This window comes from Hylobates moloch, unplaced genomic scaffold (assembly GCF_009828535.3).
Source record: "Hylobates moloch isolate HMO894 unplaced genomic scaffold, HMol_V3 SCAFFOLD_11, whole genome shotgun sequence".
In the NCBI taxonomy this organism is placed as follows: domain Eukaryota; kingdom Metazoa; phylum Chordata; class Mammalia; order Primates; family Hylobatidae; genus Hylobates; species Hylobates moloch.
In genome coordinates, this window is record NW_026652286.1 from 58,094,755 (window position 1) to 58,113,821 (window position 19,067).

Sequence of the window (19,067 nt, forward strand, 5' to 3'; positions counted from 1 at the left end):
GCATCTCCGTTTAAAGGTACCGGGTTCATCTCAACAGGGAGTGCCAAACAGTGGGTGCAGCACAGCCGGTGCAGCACACTTTGCGCGAGCCGAAGCAGGTCAAGGCATTGCCTCACTCGGGAAGTGCAAGGGGTCAGGGAGTTCCCTTTCCTAGTCAAAGAAAGGGGTAACAGACGGCACCTGGAAAATCGGGTCAGTCCCACCCTAATACTGTGCTTTTCCAATGGTCCTGGAAAACGGCACACCAGGAGATTGTGTCCCGCACCTGGCTCGGAGGGTCCTATGCCCACGGAGTCTCCCTGATTGCTACCAAAGCAGTCTGAGATCAAACTGCAAGGCGGCAGCGAGGCTGGGGGAGGGGCGCCCGCCATTGCCCAGGCTTGCTTAGGTAAACAAAGCAGTCAGGAAGCTCGAACTGGGGGGAGCCCACCACAGCTCAGGGAGGCCTGCCTGCCTCTGTAGGCTCCACCTCTGGGGGCAGGGCACAGACAAACAAAATTCAGCAGGAACCTCTGCAGACTTAAATGTCCCTGTCTGACTGACAGCTTTGAAGAGAGCAGTGGTTCTCCCAGCACGCAGCTGGAGATCTGAGAAAGGACAGACTGCCTCTTAAAGTGGGTCCCTGACCCCCGAGCAGCCTAACTGGGAGGCACCCCCCAGTAGGGACAGACTGACACCTTACTCGGCCGGGTACTCCTCTGAGACAAAACTTCCAGAGGAACTATCAGACAGCTGAATTTGTGGTCTCACGAAAATCCACTGTTCTGCAGCCACCGCTGCTGACACCCAGCCAAACAGGGTCTGGAGTGGACCTCTAGCAAACTCCAACAGACCTGCAGCTGAGGGTCCTGTCTGGTAGAAGGAAAACTAACAAACAGAAAGGACATCCACACCAAAAACCCATCTGTAAATCACCATCATCAAAGACCAAAAGTAGATAAAACCACAAAGATGGGGAAAAAACAGAACAGAAAAACTGGAAATTCTAAAAAGCAGAGCACCTCTCCTCCTCCAAAGGAACGCAGTTCCTCACCAGCAACGGAACAAAGCTGGACGGAGAATGACTTTGACGAGTTGAGAGAAGAAGGCTTCAGAGGATCAAACTACTACGAGCTACGGGAGGAAATTTAAACCAATAGCAAAGAAGTTAAAAACTTTGAAAAAAAATTAGACGAATGGATAACTAGAATAACCAATGGAGAGAAGGGCTTAAAGGAGCTGATGGAGCTGAAAGCCAAGTATCGAGAACTACACGAAGATTGCAGAAGCCTAAGTAGCCGATGGGGCTGAAAGCCAAGTATCGAGAACTACGCGAAGATTGCAGAAGCCTCAGTAGCCGATGGGATCAACTGGAAGAAAGGGTATCAGCGATGGAAGATGAAATGAATGAAATGAAGTGAGAAGGGAAGTTTAGAGAAAAAAGAATAAAAAGGAACGAACAAAGCCTCCAAGAAATTTGGGACTATGTGAAAAGACCAAATCTACGTCTGATTGGTGTACCTGAAAATGACGGGGAGAATGGAACCAAGTTGGAAAACACTCTGCAAGATATTATCCAGGAGAACTTCCCCAATCTAGCAAGACAGACCAACATTCAGATTCAGAGAACGCCACAAAGATACTCCTCGAGAAGAGCAACTCCAAGACACATAATTGTCAGATTCACCAAAGTTGAAATGAAGGAAAAAATGTTAAGGGCAGCCAGAGAGAAAGGTCGGGTTACCCACAAAGGGAAGCCCATCAGACTAACAGCTGATCTCTCGGCAGAAACTCTACAAGCCAGAAGAGAGTGGGGGCCGATATTCAACATTCTTAAAGAAAAGAATTTTCAACCCAGAATTTCATATCCAGCCAAACTAAGCTTCATAAGTGAAGGAGAAATAAAATACTTTACAGACAAGCAAATGCTAAGTGATTTTGTCACCACCAGGCCTGCCCTAAAAGAGCTCCTGAAGGAAGCACTGAACATGGAAAGGAACAACCGGTACCAGCCCCTGCAAAAACATGCCAAATTGTAAAGACCATCGAGGCTAGGAAGAAACTGCATCAACTAATGAGCAAAATAACCAACTAACATCATCATGACAGGATCAAATTCACACATAACAATATTAACTTTAAATGTAAATGGGCTAAATGCTCCAATTAAAAGACACAGACTGGCAAACTGGATAAGGAGTCAAGACCCATCAGTGTGCTGTATTCAGGAAACCCATCTCACGTGCAGAGACACACATGGACTCAAAATAAAGGGATGGAGGAAGATCTATCAAGCAAATGGAAAACAAAAAAAGGCAGGGGTTGCAATCCTAGTCTCTGATAAAATAGACTTTAAACTAACAAAGATCAAAAGAGACAAAGAAGGCCATTACATAATGGTAAAGGGATCAATTCAACAAGAAGAGCTAACTATCCTAAATATATATGCACCCAACACAGGAGCACCCAGATTCATAAAGCAAGTCCTCAGTGACCTACAAAGGGACTTAAACTCCCACACAATAATAATGGGAGATTTTAACACCCCACTGTCAACATTAGACAGATCAACAAGACAGAAAGTTAACAAGGATATCCAGGAATTGAACTCAGCTCTGCACAAAGTGGACCTAATAGACATCTACAGAACTCTCCACCCCAAATCAACAGAATATACATTTTTTTCACCATCACACCATACCTATTCCAAAATTAACCACATAGTTGGAAGTAAAGCTCTCCTCAGCAAATGTAAAAGAACAGAAATTATAACAAACTGTCTCTCAGACCACAGTGCAATCAAACTAGAACTCAGGATTAAGAAACTCACTCAAAACCGCTCAACTACATGGAAACTGAACAACCTGCTCCTGAATGACTATTGGGTACATAATGAAATGAAGGCAGAAATAAAGATGTTCTTTGAAATCAACGAGAACAAAGACACAACATACCAGAATCTCCAGGACACATTCAAAGCAGTGTGTAGAGGGAAATTTATAGCACTAAATGCCCACAAGAGAAAGCAGGAAAGATCCAAAATTGACACCCTAACATCACAATTAAAAGAACTAGAAAAGCAAGAGCAAACACATTCAAAAGCTAGCAGAAGGCTAGAAATAACTAAAATCAAAGCAGAACTGAAGGAAATAGAGACACAAAAAACCCTTCAAAAAATTAATGATTCCAGGAGCTGGTTTTTTGAAAAGATCAACAAAATTGATAGACTGCTAGCAAGACTAATAAAGAGGAAAAGAGAGAAGAATCAAATAGATGCAATAAAAAATGAAAAAGGGGATAACACCACCGATCCCACAGAAATACAATCTACCATCAGAGAATACTACAAACACCTCTATGCAAATAAACTAGAAAATCTAGAAGAAATGGATAAATTCCTCGACAAATACACCCTCCCAAGACTAAACCAGGAAGAAGTTGAATCTCTGAATAGACCAATAACAGGCTCTGAAATTGTGGCAATAATCAATAGCTTACCAACCAAAAAGAGTCCAGGACCTGATGGATTCACAGCCAAATTCTACCAGAGGTACAAGGAGGAACTGGTACCATTCCTTCTGAAACTATTCCAATCCATAGAAAAAGAGGGAATCCTCCCTAACACATTTTATGAGGCCAGCATCGTCCTAATACCAAAGCCTGGCAGAGACATAACCAAAAAAGAGAATTTCAGACCAATATCCTTGATGAACGTTGATGCAAAAATCCTCAATAAAATACTGGCAAACGGAATCCAGCAGCACATCAAAAAGCTTATCCACCATGATCCAGTGGGCTTCATCCCTGGGATGCAAGGCTGTTTCAACATACGCAAATCAATAAATGTAATCCAGCATATAAACAAAACCAAAGACAAAAACCACATGATTATCTCAACAGATGCAGAAAAGGCCTTTGACAAAATTCAACAACCTTCATGCTAAAAACTCTCAATAAATTAGGTATTGATGGGACGTATCTCAAAATAATAAGAGCTATCTATGACAAGCCCACAGCCAATATCATACGGAATGGGCAAAAACTGGAAGCATTCCCTCTGAAAACGGGCACAAGACAGGGATGCCCTCTCTCACCACTCCTATTCAACATAGTGCTGGAAGTGCTGGCCAGGGCAATCAGGCAGGAGAAGGAAATAAAGGGTATTCAATTAGGAAAAGAGGAAGTCAAATTGTCCCTGTTTGCAGATGACATGATTGTATATCTAGAAAACCCCATTGTCTCAGCCCAAAATCTCCTTAAGCTGATTAGCAACTTCAGCAAAGTCTCAGGATACAAAATTAATGTACAAAAATCACAAGCATTCTTGTACACCAATAACAGACAAACAGAGAGCCAAATCATGAGTGAACTCCCATTCACAATTGCTTCAAAGAGAATAAAATACCTAGGAATCCAACTTACAAGGGATGTGAAGGACCTCTTCAAGGAGAACTACAAACCACTGCTCAATGAAATAAAAGAGATACAAACAAATGGAAGAACATTCCATGCTCATGGGTTGGAAGAATCAATATCGTGAAAATGGCCATACTGCCCAAGGTAATTTATAGATTCAATGCCATCCCCATCAAGCTACCAATGACTTTCTTCACAGAATTGGAAAAAACTACTTTCAAGTTCATATGGAACCAAAAAAGAGCCCGCATCGCCAAGTCAATCCTAAGCCAAAAGAACAAAGCCGGAGGCATCACGCTACCTGACTTCAAACTATACTACAAGGCTACAGTAACCAAAACAGCATGGTACTGGTACCACAACAGAGACATAGATCAATGGAACAGAACAGAGCCCTCAGAAATGATGCCGCATAGCTACAACTATCTGATCTTTGACAAACCTGACAAAAACAAGAAATGGGGAAAGGATTCCCTATTTAATAAATGGTGCTGGGAAAACTGGCTAGCCATATGTAGAAAGCTGAAACTGGATCCCTTCCTTACACCTTATACAAAACTTAATTCAAGATGGATTAAAGACTTAAATGTTAGACCTAAAACCATTAAAATCCTACAAGAAAACCTAGGCAATACCATTCAGGACATAGGCATGGGCAAGGACTTCATGTCTAAAACACCAAAAGCAATGGCAACAAAAGCCAAAATTGACAAATGGGATCTAATTAAACTAAAGAGCTTCTGCACAGCAAAAGAAACTACCATCAGAGTGAACAGACAACCTACAGAATGGGAGAAAATTTTTGCAACCTATTCATCCGACAAAGGGCTAATATCCAGAATCTACAATGAACTCTAACAAATTTACAAGAAAAAAATAACCCCATCAAAAAGTGGGCAAAGGACATGAACAGACACTTCTCAAAAGAAGACATTTATGCAGCCAAAAAACATATGAAAAAATGCTCATCATCACTGGCCATCAGAGAAATGCAAATCAAAACCACAGTGAGATACCATCTCACACCAGTTAGAATGGCCATCATTCAAAAGTCAGGAAACAACAGGTGCTGGAGAGGATGTGGAGAAATAGGAACACTTTGACACTGTTGGTGGGACCGTAAACTAGTTCAACCATTGTGGAAGTCAGTGTGGTGAATCCTCGGGGATCTAGAACTAGAAATACCATTTGACCCAGCCATCCCATTACTGGGTATATACCCAAAGGACTATAAATCATGCTGCTATAAAGACACATGCACACGTATGTTTATTGTGGCACTATTCACAATAGCAAAGAGTTGGAACCAACCCAAATGTCCAACAACGATAGACTGGATTAAGAAAATGTGGCACATATACACCATGGAATACTATGCAGCCATAAAAAATGATGAGTTCATGTCCTTTGTAGGGACATGGATGAAACTGGAAAACATCATTCTCAGTAAACTATCCCAAGGACAAAAAACCAGACACCACATGTTCTCATTCATAGGTGGAAACTGAACAATGAGAACTGATGGACACAGGAAGGGGAACATCACACTCCGGGGACTGTTGTGGGGTGGGGGGAGGGGGGAGGGACAGCATTAGGAGATATACCTAATGCTAAATGACGAGTTAATGGGTGCAGCAAAACAACATGGCACATGGATACATATGTAACAAACCTGCAATTGTGCACATGTACCCTAAAACCTAAAGTATAATAATAAAATAAAAAATAAAAAAAAAGATAGCATATACTTTTTTCCTTAAGAGAATATTTTAGTTCATGATTATTTATTTTTGCAAAGCATCTATTTAATTGTTTCAAGTTTGTGAGGAACAAAGTTATTGGATAGGAAGTTGTGGCACAAATTTTCTATTTCTCAAAAGTAACTGCTGTAGGTAAAATGTCTGATTTACCAAAAGTTTGAACTGGTTCGCAAAGGCAGTAAGTTCATTTCTAGTTCAGGTCTTTAGAAATTGTTGTGAGATTTAATAATAATAAGACCCTGCAGTTGTTTTTGTTCAGCAATTGCTCATATCAAACAGGTTCTTTGTGGTTTTGCCAAAAACAGACAGCATATTTGGCTTTTTCTACCATAGATACTTTCCTACGTCTATTTCTACATCATTCAACACAGCAAGGCTAACAGAAAATCAAGGTCAAATGAGGAAACTCAGCAAATGGTTTTTATCTGGCTTCACACTGACCACCAACTGGTAAACACCATAAGAAAAATTGTGCAGGATATAAACAATAGGTAAAAGTACATTTTTTCACTAGGGGCCCAGGCTCTCATAAAAGAAGCAGGCCTAAGATTTAAAGGAAATGATGTGGGAATGAATTCAAAGTGCTGAAGAATCACAAATTGCTTTTCTATTTAACTAAAAAATCGCCATGCTTTAAAAATTTTCCGCTGGTAGCTTTTTCTCTTGAATTTGCACTCTTAATAATTTTATCCTATAATCCCATCTGATGATGTTATTTTAGGGAAAACCAGATTAACAGAACAACATTTATCAGATGTGTAGATCATAGCAAATTCCTGGCACTTAATAAATACAACACTGATAGACTAAAGGGAGGTTAAAATGAGGTGGAACACGTCAGTTATCTCTAATAATGATTAATTTTTGTATATTTTACTGATGAGAAAAACTCCCTTAACCAAAAGCTGCTTAGTATTTTTATTAACTGCTTCAGTTCCCTTCAAGTTAATACGTTATTAATATAACACAGCATGAATAAAAAATATGATAATCCATTTTTTAAAAAACAAATTCAAGAATGCCAAACAGGTGACTTACGAAGGGAGCAGGGAAGCCTAAGGGAGGCTCATTTCTGTCTTCCTAGAACCAAAGGGTAAGTAATTGGCTGAAATGTAACTACCAGGACATAGACGCTCCTAGGATGTAAAAGAAAGTTGTCCATTCAGAGCCAGTGTCAAAGTACAAAAAAAAGAAAATTATCTTGCGGCAGATAATGAGAAATAATGTAGGAGAGGAAAGAGGAACTTTAAAGGCTGTACGTGTAGGATTTTCTTTTTCTCTCTCGGAGGAAAGAACAGCAAAAAGCCAAGAGTGGGAAATGCTGGACTTAAATTCCTTTAAGGTTTAGGAACAAAAAAAGGAAAGCGAGAAGAAAAACAGAATCAAGGACTTACACAGCAGGAAGGTGTCCTGTAAGCATTTAGTCCAGGGATCTGTCATTCTTATTAAGAGCTAAAACCAAAGAATTAGTGCACAAAAGTAGAAAGAAGACAAGCCGCCATGGTGGAAGGAGCGCAGCGGGGCACAGGCGCGCAGAAGCCTCACCACACAACCGGGCCCCGTCCCCGTCCCCCGAACTGTGCGGAAACCGCCACCGAGTCCAGGCGTCTCATTTTACAGCGGAAGACACAAACTCTGAGACCCAAATGACCTGCTCACGGTCACAGCACAAAGCCCGTGGGCCCTGTGTCTACAGTCACCAACCTCCAGGCTTGCGACTAAAGGGAGCCTAGGAGCGCGAGAGCGTTTGAAACCAGCTGGCTGAGGGACGCCGAAAACCCCGCGCGGAGGAAGGCGGAAGAGCGCGACCGCGGCTACCAAGGCGGCGGCGCGGGCGCTCGTCCGGGACCCTTCCCTGCGCCGCCACCAGATGGCGTGCTCGGCCCGCCGTTCGCGGCTAAGCTAGGGCGGGTGGGGAGGGAGTAGGGAGGAGGACGTCGGTTGTCTTGGAAATGCAGGGCGCGGCAGCGGCTGCGGTGGAGCCGGTAGGCCTGGCCCGCGGGATGAACGAAGTGCGAGCTGTCCGCCCAGGGCCGGGTATCCGACCTACAGGCTGTGGAGGGGATGTCAGGAGACTGGCTGGCCTCTTTTCTTGGCCCCCGACTCCTTCCAGTCTGACACTGAAGACTTTATAAGCTTACCCCCGACCACCCTCCACGGGCTCCACTCTCCACGGGCCCCTCTCCACGGGCCTGGGCTTGCGCCGCTTCGAGATCAGCCTGGGGGTCGCGCCCTCCTGGTCTTGTCCACGAAGCGCCGTTCTTGGGCCGTTAGGAGCTGCTGGGAAGGGCTCTGATAGGCCCACTCCTCTTCTCCACCCAGGAGATGAGAAGGAGGGCAGGCCTTTTTAATCTGATCAGAATGTTAACCCATCTCTCTGCCTTGCGGTAGAATCCTTGGATACGTTATTTGCCCTCTCGAAAGGCAGGCTCTGAATTTGATTCAGGTTTGTAACCTTCACGGTGCCCTCACACAGCCCCTAGCACACAGCAGAGGCAGTGTAGAATAAGAATGCCTTCCATTCTTATGAGGTTGATCACTTGACAGTTTTCCCAAAGCGTCTGGAGCCTCGTAGCCTGGACAGAAGCTAGGACAGATGGAGGAGGAAACAGGTCAGAGGTTCAGAGACTTGGCCGAGGTTATACAACTCTGTGCGGGAGCTGGGACTAAGCTCGGTCTTGCTTCTCTTAGTGCCCGTCTCACCAAATTCTGAGTCTAGTGAATGCTTTCTGAGGACCTCACATATTCTTGCATCCTTCTCAGTACCGGCGCAATGCTCTTCCCCTGTGGGTACTTCATATGTGCTAAGTGTGTTATTGATGTCGTTTACCCTCATATCCCAATTCATAGATTGGTTTCAACTTCTTGCTCTGGATACTACAACATTCTTCTAAAGAGAACACTTGGTTTCTTTTATGAATTTGTCACATTTGTACAGTACCATGTTTGATTCCTCACTCCCTTCCTTATCCCATAATTTTCTGCTGGGCAAGAGAGAGAGTTGAGGAAGTGATTAAGAGATGGGAAAAGGTGCCCTATCTAAGCCCCCCCCCCCCCCCCCCAAAAAAGGAAAAGAAAGATTCCTGTGATAACAGAGGAGAAAAATAATGACTGGATATTTATCAGTCTATGTGATAATTGCTCATGGATTGCCTTACAGCCACTTCCAGAAGATCCTCTTTAGACTCACTACTGCTATTTGAAGGTAGAAAGAAGCCTTTTTGTTCTCTACCATTATTATTGCATATTTTTCCCTTATCCTCACAATAATATTTTCATAGTTATTTTTATTTTCTTTGTTGATAATTCTAAAACTGAAGGACAGTAAGAGTTGGAAAAAATGTAGTTCTGGTTACTAGAGAAGTTAGTGTAATATACTGCAGTTCAAACTATTTGATATTAGCAACTCTGGATCAGAAGACGGACTAATTTTAAAGTTAAGACTCCAATATAATTTGGGTACTGCGGTAGAAAAATGTGCCATGACTAAAGGATTGGTGAAGAAAATACATGCTAATGTAATGTACATCATCAGTCATCCAAGTGAAACTTAAAAATGTCAATCATCTAGATATTTTTAAATACCTTGATTTTAATATATGATTTTAACATATTTCCAAACCGGACAAATTTTACATTTTAACACTAACGATTTGGGGCCCTATCATATTTACATAATCAATATGAAAAGAGGTCTCAATTTTTAAAATTAATGCTTAGGTGGTACTATTACCACTGAATGGCTTTAAATTAATTCAGGATTTTAAAAAACATTTACTGGAGACTATTTCTAATTGAGTTAAACATGTGTTCTGTGCAATCTCATTTGCAGTAGCCACAAAATGAATAAACTACCTAGGAAACCCCTGCCCAGTGCCATACCCCCAGTGCCTATCCCCAGATCGAGGCTTGGGCCCCTTCAGCCATGTCTATCACAATCACCACCAGCATGTCTGACAAACTGCCCTACAAAGTCACTGACATTGGCCTGGCCTCCTGGGGACGCAAAGCCCTGGATATTGTGGAGAACCAGATGCCGGGCCTGATGTGCATGTGGGAGCTGTACTGGACCCTCCAAACCTTTGAAGGGCACCCGCATCACCAGTTGCCTCCATAGGACCCATAGAGACGGCCATCCTCATTGAGACCCTCATTACTCTGGGTGCCAAGCTGCAGTGGTCCAGCTGCAACATCACCCAGGACCATGCAGCAGCTGCCATTGCCAAGGCTGGCATTCCAGTTGTACACCTGGAAGGGCGAAACAGAGGAGGAGTACCTGTGGTGCACCAAGCGGACATTATACTTCAAAGACGGGCTCCTCAACGTGATTCTGGATGTCGCTGGGGCCCCCACCAACCTCATCCACACCAAGTGCCCACAGCTCTTGTCGGGGATGTGAGGCATCTTCAAGGAGACCCTGACTAGGGTCCACAAGCTACACAAGATGATGGCCAATGGGATCCTGAAAGTGCCTGCCATCAATGTCAACAACTCCGTCACCAAGAGCAAGTTTGACAACCTCTCTAGCTGCCAGGAGTCCCTCATAGATGGCATCAAGTGGGCCACAGACGTGATGATTGCCAGCAGGGTAGCAGTGGTAGCAGGCTGTGGCGACACGGGCAAAGGCTGTGCCCAGGCCCTGTGGGGTTTCAGGCCCATGTCATCATCATCAAGATCAACCCCATCAACACACTGCAGGCTGCCATGAAGGGCTATGAGGTGGCTACCATAGACGAGGCCTGTCCGGAGGACAACATCTTTGTCACCACCACAGGCTGTGTTAACATCATCCTTGGCCGGCACTTTAAGCAGATGAAGGATGATGCCATCATGTGTAACACTGGACACTTTGACATGGAGATTGATGTCAAGTGACTCAACAAGAACACTGTGGAGAGAGTCAACATCAAGCTCCAGGTGGACTGGTATCAGCTGAAGAATGCACACCACATCATCCTGCTAGCTGACAGTCAGCTGGTCAACCTGGGTTGTGCCATGGGCCACCCCAGCTTCTTGATAAGTAACTCCTTCACCAACCAAGTGATGGCACAGAGTGAGCTCCAGACCCACCCAGACAAGTACCAGGTTATGGTCCTCTTCCTGCCCAAGAAGCTGAATGAGGCAATGGCTGAAGCCCACCTGGGCAAGCTGAATGTGAAATTGACCAAGCTGATGAGCTGCAAGCTCATTACCTGTACTTGTCCCCTGATGGCCCCTTCAAGCCAGATCACTACCACTACTGAAAGCCAGACTTGCCCTTCACCTTCCAACTGCTGTCCTTGTCCAGGCCCTGCCTCTCCTCCCTAAGAGCAAATGGCACCCACTTTGTGATTGGTTTGTCAGTGTCCTCTGTTGACTCCCTGGGGCTGGTCACTCAGTTTTTGACCTCTGCTGCATCCCTCATACGGTTCCAAGTGTGGCAGGGGGAATTGAGAGGCCACTCCTGAAGCCTTGGTCATGATAGAGGTACAAAGGAGACAGCCACAGGGAATTATGAATTCAGTGATCTTGGAACTTCTCACTAAGTCAGTCCTTCCTTAGCCTGGAAGTTGGTAATGGAGTCACAAAGCCCATATACTTTACCATCTAGGCATTCACCCAGTCTGTGGACTTATACCTGTGTGCTTGGTTCACGGGTTCAGTGGTACCTCAGCCCATGACAGAAAAGAAGCAGCTGTATTGAAGGGCAAAGAGGAACTGTTGTTTGAATTTTCCTGAGAGCCTGACTTAGTGCTGGGCCTTCTCTTCCACCTCATAACAATGAGGTTGGTACTTTTAGTCTCTGTTTTATGGGAGTTAGAATAGACTGTTAAGGGACAACTAAGAAAGGACAGAGAATTGATAGCCAAAGGTTGAGAGGGGCCATAAAAACATAAAAGCAAGCATAGATCTGCTACCACTTTGTAACAAGATAATTCCTATCACAACTTTTTCCATAATTTTATTTAAAAAAAAAAAAAAAAAAGAAATGGGTAATAAAAAATTGGTCAGGAATACAGCTTACCAAGAAGGTAAAGGAGTTCTACAATGAGAATTTCAAAACACTGCTGAAATAAATCAGAGATGAACACAAACAAATAGAGAAACAGTCTATGTCATTTTTCATGGAATTAAACAAAACTATTCTAAAATTCATATGGAACCAAAACAGAGCCCTAATCACCAAATCAACCCCAAACAATAAGAGCAAAGCCAGGGGAATCACACTACCCAACTTCAAACTATATTACAAGGCTACAGTAACCCAAACAACATGGTACTGTTACAAAAACAGACATATAAACTAATGGAACAGGTTAAAGGACCCAGAAATAAAGCCACACACCTACAACTACTGGTTTCGTGACAGAGTCAATGATAACAAACAATGGGGGAAGAACTCCCTATTCAATAAATGGTGCTGGGATAACTGGCTAGCCATATGTGGAAGACTGAAACTGGACCCCTTCCTTTTACCACATACAAAAATTAACTCAAGATGAATTAAATACTTAAATGTGAGACCTAAAACGATAAACACTCTAGAAGAAAACCTAGGAAATACCATTCTGGACATTGGCCTTGGCAAAGAATTTATGACTAAATCCCCAAAAGCAACTGCAACAACAACAAAAAATAGACAAGTGGGACTAATTAAAGAGCTTCTGCACAGCAAAAGAAACTATCAACAGAGTAAACAGACAACCTGCAGAATGGGAGAAAATATTCACAAACCATGCATCCAACAAAGGTCTAATATCCAGAATCTATAAGGAACTTAATTTAGCAAACAAAAAGCAAATAACGCCATTTAAAAATAAGAGAAGGACAGGCCAGGTGTGGTGACTCACACCTGTAATCCCAGCACTTTGGGAGGCTGAGGCAGGCAGACCATGAGGTCAGGAGATCGAGATAGTCCTGGCTAACACGGTGAAACCCCGCCTCTACTAAAAATACAAAATAAATAAATAAATAAATTAGCCGGGCATGGTGGCACGTGCCTGTATTCCCAGCTACTCAAGAGGCTGAGGCAGGAGAATCACTTGAACCCGGGAGGTGAAGGTTGCAGTGAGCCGAGATTGCACCACTGCACTCCAGCCTGGGTGACAGAGTGAGACTCTGTCTCAAAAAAAAAAAAATAGGCAAAGAACATGAACAGATACTTTTCAAAAGAAAACATACACGTGGCCAACAAATATATGAAAAAATGCTCATCATCACTAATCATTAGATAAATGCAGATCAAAACCACGATAAGATACTATCGCACAGGAATCACAATGGCAATTATTAAAAAGACAAAAAACAACAGATGCTGGTGAGGTTTAGCAGAAAAGGAAACACTTATACACTGCCAGTGGGAGTATTAAAGAACATGTGGAAAGCAGTGTGAAGATTTCTCAAAGAACTTAAAACAGAAATACCATTCAACCCAGCAATCTTGTTACTGGATATATACCTTAAGGAAAATAAATCATTCTGTGAAACAGACACATGGACTCATGTTCATCACAGCACTGTTCACAGTAGCAAAGACATAGAATTAACCAAGATGCTAATCAGTGGTGGACTAGATAAAGAAAATGTAGTACACATACACCATGGAATGCTACACAGCCATAAAAAGAACAAAACCGTGTCCTTTGCAGCAACATGGATGCAGCTGGAGGCCATTATCCTAAGCAAACTAATGCAAGAACCCAAAAGCAATACTGCACATTCTCATTATAAGCGGAAGCTAAACATTGAATAAACATGAACACAAAGATGGGAAAAATAGACACTGTCTATTACAAGCCATACATTGTGGAAAAAAAAAAGTACAAATTGTTGTGGGGCCACAAGGCGAGGTTATTTATCACTAGTTAGGACAGTAAGAAGAGGCTTCTCAAGACGAATTTAAATATTAAAGGATACAACATGTGTTTTTGAATTCCCAAGATGAGGGTTTATTGAAGTAGTTAGGTGTCACTAGCATCAAAGGAATTGTATTTTGTTGAAGATGAGTACCGTGAATGGTTTTGAATATGTATTTCAGCTTTGCAATTAACATTATAGTGAGGTATGTGCCTTCTAAGTTAGATTGCTCTTTAATAAGGCTTTTGGAAGTACTGCATTACTACTACTACTATTACTTTTATTAGCCTTACAGTTTACAGCTGAGAATCCAGTATAATTTGGGAACTGCAGTTCAAAACCATGCAGTTAATGGCTCAGTTTCTAGCTAGTTAATGGCTGAGCCACAGCTAGACTTCAAGACTCCTAGCACCCAAATAGAGATCTTTTATATCATGCTCTCATGCCTTGATGGAATCTTATTCTGAACTTCTGTCATTGCTAATGCTGTTAAGTAAATATCTTTCATTTTAATCTACATTTTATGTAAAACATTAGCTATCAAACCTCAAGCTCCATTTTATATGTCCAGAAGGATATTAGGGCAGAACTGTCATCCCTCCCAGCCTCCACAGAATTAGGAAAGGAGTCATTGGGAGGCTTCTGGATATTCACGCCTTCACAAAGTCATGAAAATAGTCATTTTGGGCCAAGTGCGGTGGCTCATGCCTGTAATCCTAGCACTTTGGGAGGCCAAGGTGGGTGGATCCCTTGAGCTCAGGAGTTCAAGACCATCCTGAGAAACATGGCAAAATCCCCTGTCTACAAAAAATTAAAAAATTAGCCAGGCATGGTTGCATGCGCCTGTAATCCCAGCTACTCTGGAGGTGATGTGGGAGGATGACTTGCACCTGGGAGGCAGAAGTTGCAATGAGCCTGCATTTTAGCTTGGGTGACAGAGCCAGACCCTGTCTCATTAAAAAAAAAAAAAAAAAAAAAAAAAAGAGAGTCATTTATTTTAAACTTTCTAGATACTGAGCCAGGATGCTGAGATAGTGCAGGAAGGGATACACTGTGTGTTCTATAGGTAACTTTGCAGAGCCAAAGCAGTATGGGATAACAGTACGTATGAAAAAAATGATTGTGATATGTCCATTTTTAGTAAATAAACTTCTGGCTTTTCACTGAGAGGTGTTTGGGAAATATTTATTGAAAGATTTTATGACAGAAAATGATGGAGTAGATTCTGGAACGGTTGGCTGGAGTCCTGAGTCTTTCAAACCCAGGATGCTTACCTGTCCTTACATCACGGTGTATGTTTTAGAGACCTCAAACGCAGTCGGGGGAGGAAAACACACATGGCCACAAAAGAGAGGTCACATGCTGGGTGAAGATCTCCCTAGCATTATCTGCATGATTTTGCAAAGACTTTTAAAGCTGCTCATTTTTTTAAAGTTCTGCTGCATGTGCTTCTGTCTTCCTATCTGTCTGAGTAGGGTCTTGCCTCATCTATACTTTATAATTGGGGGCCAGGTAAAGCACCATGCACAGAGCAGGCATTGAATAGATGTTTGTAGTTACTGACAGATTCGATGTCTATTTGTCAGATATTCTAAGTGTAACCTTCCTGGAAGATAATTGCATTTACTTTGTGAATATTTTTCTAGGATTCTCACCCTTTACTGAGAGAAATCTTCTGGGTGGTCAGGAACTGTGAATCCTTGTATATGTTTATGAAAGTCCCCATGGTTTATAGCACATTATCAAATGCAAAAATAGATGTTGAGGTACTATCATGAGCCCATTGCAAAAATGCAGCTATTAAGCAGACCGTCCAATTGGCTTACTAATTTTCTTAAAGTGTGTGAAACAATGAATCTTAATAGAGTTTATGTATAAAGCACTTGTGCTTTAATGGGTTCACATTTTCACTCATATTTTATTAAAATCCTTTGCCATAAGCTGCAGTTAGGTAAGTAATTATACATTAGTCAGAATAAAAACATAAAAGCCAGGTAACTAAGGTAATTGAGCAGGATGAGGTCATTTTTCCTCCAGCACCAGATGGGTACCGCAGGTAAAAACCGTAACACTTGATATCTTCCATGTGACTTAGAAAGAGATTAATGTTGACATTGGTTTTAACTTTTAAATAAAATATTTTATGGTAAAAATTATTACTAAATAGTAAGTTATTGTTTTAAAATGAAACATTTGTCAGTATGCTTTTTGTGCAACAGTCAAGTTTAAAATTCTAATTCTAAAATGGAAAATAATATAAAAATTCAACTCTGCATCTGAAACAAAGAGTAATCTTTTCTTAGCTGATAATTTTCTGTGAACTGTGGTGGTATCATGATGACACCTTTTGGTGGGAGCCTATTAAATTATTCTCAATACTTTCATATTTGAGAAGACACTACTTAATGTACTAATGTATTAGATCTTTCTGTTGTGTCATCTGTGTGCTTTTCAGTTGGAAAGTATTGTGGTATATTTGCATTCATGTATATGCTCAAATTAGTTAACATACAGAGTAGTGCAAACTTGGTTAGAAAAGTCACAGACATAAAGACAGCCTCACTGGAAGTCTGAGTGTGCAGGCAGCATTTCTACAGAGAAAAAGCGTGTTTTCATTTTAACAAGTTTTTCCACTTTGGAGCTGAATGGTCTACAAAGATTTATGTGGATTGCCAATTCAGTGATCCAAATCAATGAAGGTTGACAATAGCAAACCTTATGGATTAGTCTTTCCACACATCATTGTACTTGCAGAAGGCAGCCATTCTATGCTTTAGTTACCCAGAATTTGAAGAAGCTTGACCTGGAGCAACAACTGAAGGGAAAGAGGAAGGGGCACTATACAGAGATAGAGCTAGAGATATATGGCCTTTTTCTATATCTCAGACACTATGCTAGGTGCTTTAAATATTAGCTTATTTAATCCTTACAATAGCTCGTAGAGTAGAATTGTTATCCTTCTCCCTTGACAGATGATGAAACTGAAGTTCTTCAAAAAGATTAAGTAACCTATTCAGGGTCACACAGATAATAGTGATGGATCTAGGATTAAAGCCCATGTCTGCCTGATTCGTTCATGCATCCACTCGTGTTTATTTGACAAGCATTTATTGTGTGTCTATTGTGCTTAGTGAGGAAATACAGTAGTGCGCAAGAATTACATCATCCCCACGATCATAAGAGTTTCCAGCCACTTAAATAATTACAAAGGTTATATTTTATGCTTTCTACCACACTTAACTACTGATACATTTATTTAAGGCTAGGTACTCATTCTTTTAGGATTAGTGGAAATTAAAAGATAAAAATGTGTTAAGGAAGACTATAATCTGAAAAGTCTACTTTAGTACCCAAACCAAACCTATGAAAGTACTCCTGCTTACTATAAACATCTGTGAACAGTGGGTCTTGATTTTCCCTTTTAAAAGGTATTTTTGTTTTTTTATTATTAGGTATGAAACCAGTTAATAGCTGATGAGCAGTTATTAATACATTATTATTATTATTCGCATGTGTAAATCTCAACCATTTTAAAAGTACTTCAATGTGTGCTTTTATTTGCTGTTTATAACAACCCTGCCCAAACCTAATTTTTTTGGATCCTGATTCTAATTCTTAAGTCTTTTGGATCCTAGCTTCTTCATGCTCATAGAAAATTGTAGTTTTGTTTTTGTTTTCTTTGAAAAATTAATAGACATTTAATTAATGTCTCTCTGCAAAACACTGTGGAGAAATAAAATTATTGAGAAAGCTCAGTTCTTTGCTCTTAAAAGACCTAGATAGGGGCAACAGATATAGATGAATAATGCAAGAGAGGGAGTCTCTTAGAAAGTTTTGGGTGGAGGGAATGCTATAACATGGGCTAAACATGGAATTCACCAGAATCAAGAATCCAATCATTTCATGATGTTCCTCCATTGTGGTGAATGTTAGATCTGGGGACATGGAAGCAATCAGGATAGAAAGCCAGTATTAAGTCCCAGAGGTACCTTACTTAGAGTAAACAAAAGTAGGGAGGCAAAGATGGAATTTTTCACTTTTCCTATGTCTCTTTTCTAAACAGGTATATTTCTTAATAGCTAACCAGCACAATGGAAAACTCAGGGAAAGCAAATAAAAAGGATACATATGATGGGCCACCAAAAGAAATTAAATTGCCTACCAGTGAAGCACTTCTAGACTATCAGTAAGTTTTTATTCTGAAATCTGAAAGTTGCCATAGATAAAAGGCAGTCAGTGTTAAGACTCATATAACTGCAAATGCAAACAATACATGCAGCAGCTGCCAAAAGAATAGAGGTGAGTTTAGAGGCCTAATTGCACTCTTGTGCTATGCACATATTTTTAAAGGTTTTTGAAACTTTGAATATAACATAGTCCAAGTAGTAGCTATGACTACTTAGACTATTTTATGAAATGAAATGAGAGCTGCTATGAAACAGCTTTCATTGATGTAGTATTGGCTCCCTCAGTTGTTTATTGGTTATTCTCACCTATGTATACAACAGCTTGCTAGCTTACCTCTTAAAATACAACACAGAATGGTTAGTTTACATTTATAGAGAGTAGAAGAGGCCCGGCGTGGTGGCTCACGCCTGTATTCCCAGCCCTTTGGGAGGCCAAAGTGGGCAGATCACCTGAGGTTGGGAGTTCGAGACCAGCCTGACCAACATGGTGAAACCAGATCTCCACTAAAAATCCAAAATTAGTCGGGCATGGTGGCGCATGCCTGTAATCCCAGCTGCTCGGGAGACTGAGGCAGGAGAATTGCTCAAACCCAGGAGGCAGAGGTTGCAGTGAGCCAAGATCATGCCACTGCACTCCAGCCTGGGCAACAGAGCAAGATTCCATTGAGGCTCCATCTCAAAAAAAAAAAAGAGAGAATGGAAGAGAAATTTTCCCTTTATGTGACCTTTTATTTCTTAGACATTCCAACTTACATTATTCCTAAATGGCTACATATCAAACCCAAATGATTTACAGAAAATTCTTTTTAATAATAATAAAATTTTATAATGTCTCACTCCTAGGAGCTGGAGACAAAACCATGGGTAACATTTATTCTATGTTTATGTT

General features: G+C 41.4%; 1 protein-coding gene and 1 pseudogene across 3 annotated transcripts in view; both read left to right on the top strand.

Annotated features, from left to right (window-relative positions):
* The first annotated feature begins 8,394 nt into the window (after positions 1 to 8,394).
* Positions 8,395 to 19,067, top strand: part of CCDC83 (coiled-coil domain containing 83) — a 75,719-nt gene continuing 65,046 nt past the window's right edge. For 2 of the 3 annotated variants that reach the window (XM_032168100.3, XM_032168101.2), the window contains exons 1-2: positions 8,397 to 8,601; positions 18,055 to 18,177. In XM_032168100.3, the coding sequence (XP_032023991.1) occupies positions 18,083 to 18,177 (95 nt within the window). In that variant the 5' untranslated portion in view covers positions 8,397 to 8,601; positions 18,055 to 18,082. Of the gene's footprint in view, positions 8,602 to 18,054; positions 18,178 to 19,067 lie in introns of all 3 variants that reach the window. The other variant, XM_058446542.1, reaches the window with a different exon arrangement.
* On the top strand, positions 10,105 to 11,398 carry LOC116477387 (adenosylhomocysteinase-like; annotated as a pseudogene).